Source organism: Geotrypetes seraphini, chromosome 16 (assembly GCF_902459505.1).
Source record: "Geotrypetes seraphini chromosome 16, aGeoSer1.1, whole genome shotgun sequence".
NCBI lineage: Eukaryota > Metazoa > Chordata > Amphibia > Gymnophiona > Dermophiidae > Geotrypetes > Geotrypetes seraphini.
In genome coordinates this window covers 12,914,841-12,920,923 of record NC_047099.1, presented here as the reverse complement: position 1 = coordinate 12,920,923, position 6,083 = coordinate 12,914,841, and the positions used below count along the sequence as shown (strand labels likewise).

General features: G+C 42.8%; 1 protein-coding gene across 1 annotated transcript; it reads right to left on the bottom strand.

The window, feature by feature from the left end:
- Positions 1-2,496: 2,496 nt before the first annotated feature.
- Positions 2,497-3,441, bottom strand: LOC117349645 (olfactory receptor 5V1-like). Its single transcript, XM_033923238.1, has one exon. It carries the CDS (start codon positions 3,439-3,441, stop codon positions 2,497-2,499), a length of 945 nt encoding a protein of 314 aa, XP_033779129.1.
- Positions 3,442-6,083: the final 2,642 nt, after the last annotated feature.

Sequence of the window (6,083 nt, the reverse complement as noted above, 5' to 3'; positions counted from 1 at the left end):
CCCCCCCCCACTAGCAGCAATGCAGTTGTAGGACGCCTGCTCAGCTTAGAGGGAACAATTAATATTATCCTTTTAATCTTTCTTTGGACTTAAAGCATATAGAATTGCTTATAGAATTGTTTAAAATATCACCCCACTCATTGTGAATAAGTTATTACACATGTAATACTGAGTTTCAGTCTGTGGTATAGTGGTTTTCTGAAAATGCCCTGTGGCATTTTTTTCTATATTATTTACAGTAAAACCTTGGTTTACGAGCATAATTCGTTCTAAAAGCATGCTTGTAATCCAAAGCACTCGTATATCAAAGCAAATTTCCCCATAGGAAATCATGGAAGCTCAGACAATTTGTTCCACAATCCAAAAACTTTAATACAAAATACTATATGTACTCGTATTGAAAGACCTCACTCATTTAGAACAGTCACTACACTCCTGTAGCGTCGGAGAGAGAAGAGCCATCGGCTCACCGTGGACACGCGTCACCGTGATGTGACGCGTGTATACTGTATGTACTTGTATTTCAAGACTTTGTTTGTATATCAAGTTAAAATTTCATAAAATGTTTTGCTTGTCTTGCAAAACACTTGCAAATCAAGTTACTTGCAATCCAAGGCTTTACTGTATTTAATGAAATAGTGTTTGTAGTTTGTTTTGTTTAATAAAGAGGCCTGTGTGCTCATGTCTTTGAAGATATTTGTGAGTGAGCACTCTTTTCTGATAGGAGACATACACGAGTACTTGACTCATTCATATTATAGCTAAATTTCATGAGAAAAATCTCATGCATTGCCACAGCTCAGCCCTTTGCATGTTCTGGGCTATGACAAGGTTTTATTTGGATGGCAGCAACCTGTTAAATTTAAAGGGGCCACTAGTCAGAATAACAGGCTCCCCTGATTCATTCTCTGATCTCTGATGACCCAGTGGGCCCAAATTCCCCTCGGCCCCAATGTGGGACTAAAAAGGTTTAACAGTCCTCAAACCAAAGCTACATTCCTCCATGGATTCCATCTCTTCAGTAAGGACCTATTCCATACCTGCACCCTCCCAATCTTCCAATGTTTTCTGACTTTCCTACTCATCTCAAGAGATTTAAGAGCTAATCTACTCACTCCTGCCCCAGTGGCTGCCTTTTTCAAAATGGTACTGCTGACCCCTAGTAATAGTTTAGCAGTATTACAGTAAGAGTCAGATCATTAAATAAAAGCACATGGAGATGTTTTCTGTCCTCATCATTCCTTGGACTTCTTAGGGTGAGTTGTCATGCTTCTAGGAGTGAGTTGTCATGCTTAGAGGCTGTTTTGGGCCTTTGGAATCAGAGAGGTGGAATGGGAGAGGTTTCAGGGAGGATTGCAGCTTCAGTGTTATGGACTTTTAAAACTTTTGAGGCACACCAGAGTGTTGGGGAAGGGATATCATTACCAAAAGGCCACCAGGGCATAGCAGTCCACCAGAAGAGGGGATTCCATTCTGACTAATGGACCCTTTCAATTTGACTAACCACATTTCCTTTTTATTTTTCTGGCAGCTTTTTGTTTTTGCACTAATGAGCAGGTCGCCATAATTTTGTGTTACAGCATCCCATTAATGCAAAAATTTATATAAATGAGCACAGAGTGTAGTTCACATGATAGTTTATTGCTGCAGTGCATACTTTTGCAATGTGACTTCACAAAATTCCATGTAAAATTACCAGACCTATTTTGGACTTGTATTGAGGGCATATTCATTAGAAAGGAGGAGCTACTCAGGATGGTCAGTGGTAAAAGGAAGCAGGGGAGACCAAAGGCCCTTTGGCTGGATACCATCAAGAATAACACCAGAATGAACATCAAGCACTTGACCTGGATTGGCCATCATGAGAATGGGCTACTGGGCTTACTGACCCAGTAAGGCTATTCTTATGTTCTTATGAAAGTAGCCATGGAAAACAGGGAAGCATAACGAGGACTGGCTTATAGAGTATCCAAGGGTCAGACACGACTGAATAGATAGTAGTGGCGGTACTTTCATGAAATCATTTTGCACCGGGCCCAAATAGATTTTAAAAATAATCATAATACATAATGCTTGCTTGTTTTCATACATAACACTTTAGCTGCCCAACAAGTCCTACTTTTAATAATTTACATAGCATTCAATCACTGATCTGGGGAATTCTGCCTTCACAATAATTCCTTCATTGTACTGCATGATATGAATAATTTGAAATGTCAATACAGAACTTAGAATAAGTCAGGGTTGTGAGGGTGGAAACACAGTTGTGCCCATGGAGAGTTTGTTCATTTGGAATTGGTGATACCAGTCATCAGCTCGTCATTCCTAATAGAGAGATTTGCTATCAACATATTAACACCTGCTTGATTATTCAAAAGTTAAGCAAGCTTATCGGAAAGTTTCAGCAACTAACCACTTTGTTAATTTTAACTATGCACATTTCTGCATTATATTTTATTAAAATATTTATTGGTTTTCCAAAATTCATATTACAGTCTATTTTATCCTGTTTGGCATCAGTTTCTTAAGGATTCTCTTGACAGCTTCCTTTACCTCTTTGTTTCTCAAGCTGTAGATAACGGGATTCAGGGATGGTGTTATCACAGCATAGAGGGCTGAGACAATCTTGTCCTTATCCAGATTCAAACTGGACCGAGGCCGAATGTAGGTGAAAATTACGGCACCATAGTACACTGAAACAATGCAAATATGTGCAGCACAGGTGGAGAAGGCCTTGCGTTTCCCTTCTGCTGAGCGTATTTTCAGGATGGTGGAGATGATGAAAATGTAGGAGATGCAGGTTAGAGTAAAGCACACCATCCCCAGGATGACATCAGCCGTAAACACCACAATTTCATTGACATAGGTGTCTCCACATGCAATATTCAGAAGCGGCATGATCTCACAGAAGAAGTGATTGATTCTGTTGTCATCACAATAGGGCAACTGGAAGGTACAATATGTGTGAGCTGTTGAATTTATAGAGCCAAGGATCCAGATGACAATAGTAATTTGCACACAAATCTTCCGATTCATTATTGTGCAATATCGTAGAGGATTGCCTATTGCAATGTATCGATCAAAGGCCATCACTGTGAGCAGCAGGAGTTCAATGCCCATAGCCCAGGTGAAGAAAAAGAGTTGGATGACACAACCTTTGTAAGAGATGCTTTTGTCCACTGACAGAAAGTTGATCAGCATTTTGGGAACCGTGGCCGATGTGCAGCATATGTCAAGGAAAGATAGGAGTCCAAGGAAAAAATACATAGGAGTTTTCAACCCAGGATCCACGATTGCTAGGATCAAGATAACGAGATTCCCCACCAAAGCTATGGAGTAAACAATTGTGAAGAAAATAAAGAGCATGATCTCAAGGTCAGGACGACTGGAGAGCCCTAGGATAATGAAACTGGTGACACTGGATAGATTAGCTTTCTCCATTGATATGCAACTTTGTCTACATTGGATAAAATAACAGGAATACAAAAACACATGTTTAAAGAAACAGATGCAGCTTAGATTTCCTGGAACTTTATGACCAATATATGGACAGCGTATTAGACAATGAGTTGAAAACAAATGGCTATGCATAATAAAAAGTTGTCAAATAAGGGCCACTTAGGATAAGGCAGCTCTTCCAATAACATAAGACAGCGGTTGCTATTCCATGTTAACAGCACTGCTGCTCCTTCCCTATCCATTTCCATTCACTATTGTGTCTAATGCTGTCAGTGGCATGGTAAGAGAGGAAGGGAGGGGTCCGTCCTGGGTGTCATCTTGGTGGGGGCACTGGCACCTCTCCTTCCCCCATGTCACACTTGTGCCCTCCTTTCACCCTCACCTGTACATCTTTAAATCTTCACCAGCAAGAGTGACTTCTCTGGCATGCTGCTCACGCCGGATTGGCTCTCCTTTGAAATCACTTCCAGGTCACGGGGCCAGGAAGTGACGTCAAAGGGAAAGTCAAGGCCAACGTGAGCAGCACACTGGAGAACTACTTGCACTGGCGAAGATTTTGAAAGGTTTGGGGGTGAAGGGAGGGCATGAGTGTGATATTGTGGGGCAATGGAGAAGGAGCGGGGGACAGAGAGGACAGCATGAGAGGGTGCAGGAGGTGATACCACTGTCCCAGGCACCTCCTACTCTCTATGCCACTACAGTTCTGTGCTAAAGTTCAGTACAGAGTTTCCTAATGCAGATAAAACCCATTGATCACAGAGAGAATGCAAATGGGCAATGTATAAAAAGCATGCAGTAAATTAGGAGAGCATGCCAGAAGCACGCACATAGTGAATTGTGCTAGCAGCAGCTACATTTGGATTATAATGTCTAGCATTATTATATAGATCTGTATATACATACAGGAAAGACTAAAATGATTAGGGCTCTTCAGCTTGGAAAAGAGACGGCTGAGGGGAGATATGATTGAAGTCTACAAAATCCTGAGTGGAGTAGAACGGATATAAGTGGATCGATTTTTCACTCCGTCAAAAATGACAAAGACTAAGGGACACTTGATGAAGTTACAGGGAAATACTTTTAAAACCAATAGGAGGAAATTTTTTTTTTTTCACTCAGAGGATAGTTAAGCTCTGGAACACTTTGCCAGAGGTTGTGGTAACAGCGGATAGCGAAGCTGGTTTTAAGAAAGGTTTAGACAAGTTCCTGGAGGAAAAGTCCATAGTCTGTTATTGAGAAAGACATGGGGGAAGCCACTGCTTGCCCTGGATCGGTAACATGAAATCTTGCTACTCCTTGGGTTTTGGCCAGGTACTAGTGACCTGGATTGGCCATCGTGAGAATGGGCTACTGGGCTTGATGGACCATTGGTCTGACCCAGTAAGGCTCTTAAGATATTAAAAACCATTTAACTGGCCAGGAATGGCTCTTGACAGGTTAAATAACATTTTAGTGCCTAACCATGGATATTCATAGAGATAACTAAATATCCATGGTTAGTGTCTAAAGCTGGCTACATAAATAGCAAGCCTAACTAACCACTAACCCCCAAATTTGTATATTCCACCTTATGCTGTATGTGCAGATTTGTTTGGATGGCCGATTTGTGTGCATAATTGAATTATTTAATAAGCCTAATCAGTGCTGATAATTGGCAAGCAACACCTCTTAATTGTCACTAATTAAACCTTGTGTGCACAATTTGATAGATGCATTCTATAAAGTGCCGTGTGCCAATTTTAGGGCTAGATTCACAAAGCAAACCGATTGTGTACCAATCGGTTTGCGACCACTTTGCGACCCCCTGCTCCCTTTCACTAACCTTACTCCAGATCCGATTCCTGCCCAATTCGATCTGCGCATGCAAATGAGGGGGAATTGCATGCAAATATAGGAAGGAAGCGATTTGCAAAAGAAAACTTCAGGAACACTGGCTGGGCTGGCCGATCAAAAGAAGCGACCGCTGGGGACCAGTCGCTCACCGCCTTTCCGACTGTCCTACTCTCTGCTCTCTGCCTGAAATCCCAGCCCTGCAGCCCTGAAACTTTCCAAAAAGCGCCCAGCTCTCTGCCGCTCTCCTCTCTTCCGCCTGCTCTCTTCTTTTCTTTCCTTTGCCATGCCGCCCTGCTATCTTCGGCCATGCCCCACTGCGAGCCCGGGTTTTTAACCCACAGGTTAAAAGCGGGCTGCACTTCTCGCCACCAGCCCCGGCTGATATCCTTCACGTCTTCTTCCTGTCTGCCTGTCCCGAACATGCCTGCCTGCCCTAGTGCCTGCAACCCGAAGTGGGTTAAAACCACAGGCTCCTAAAAAAAAGAACCCCCCTCAAAAAAAAAAAAAAAACTACACTGGTCCCGGAGCTCCAGTGCATGCGCAGATCATCTACAGATGGTCTGCACATGCACTGGGATTGTTATAGAGCGATCTGGGCAGGCAGATGAGGGCGTTCCTCCGATCGCCCCCATCTGCATATTGCAGTTTTCTGAATTCATCGGACCTGCCCGGCTTGGGCCCGATCAGGCAGGTACATGAATATAGCCCATACTGCTTGAATCCAAAAAGTGGGCATGGCCAGGGGAGGAGCATGAGTGGATTGTGGGCGTTCCTAGAACTTATGCGGATTG

What these genes read in the sequence shown, in the direction of transcription:
- LOC117349645 (XM_033923238.1), bottom strand. Translation starts at nt 3,441, where the DNA reads ATGGAGAAAGCTAATCTATCCAGTGTCACCAGTTTCATTATCCTAGGG.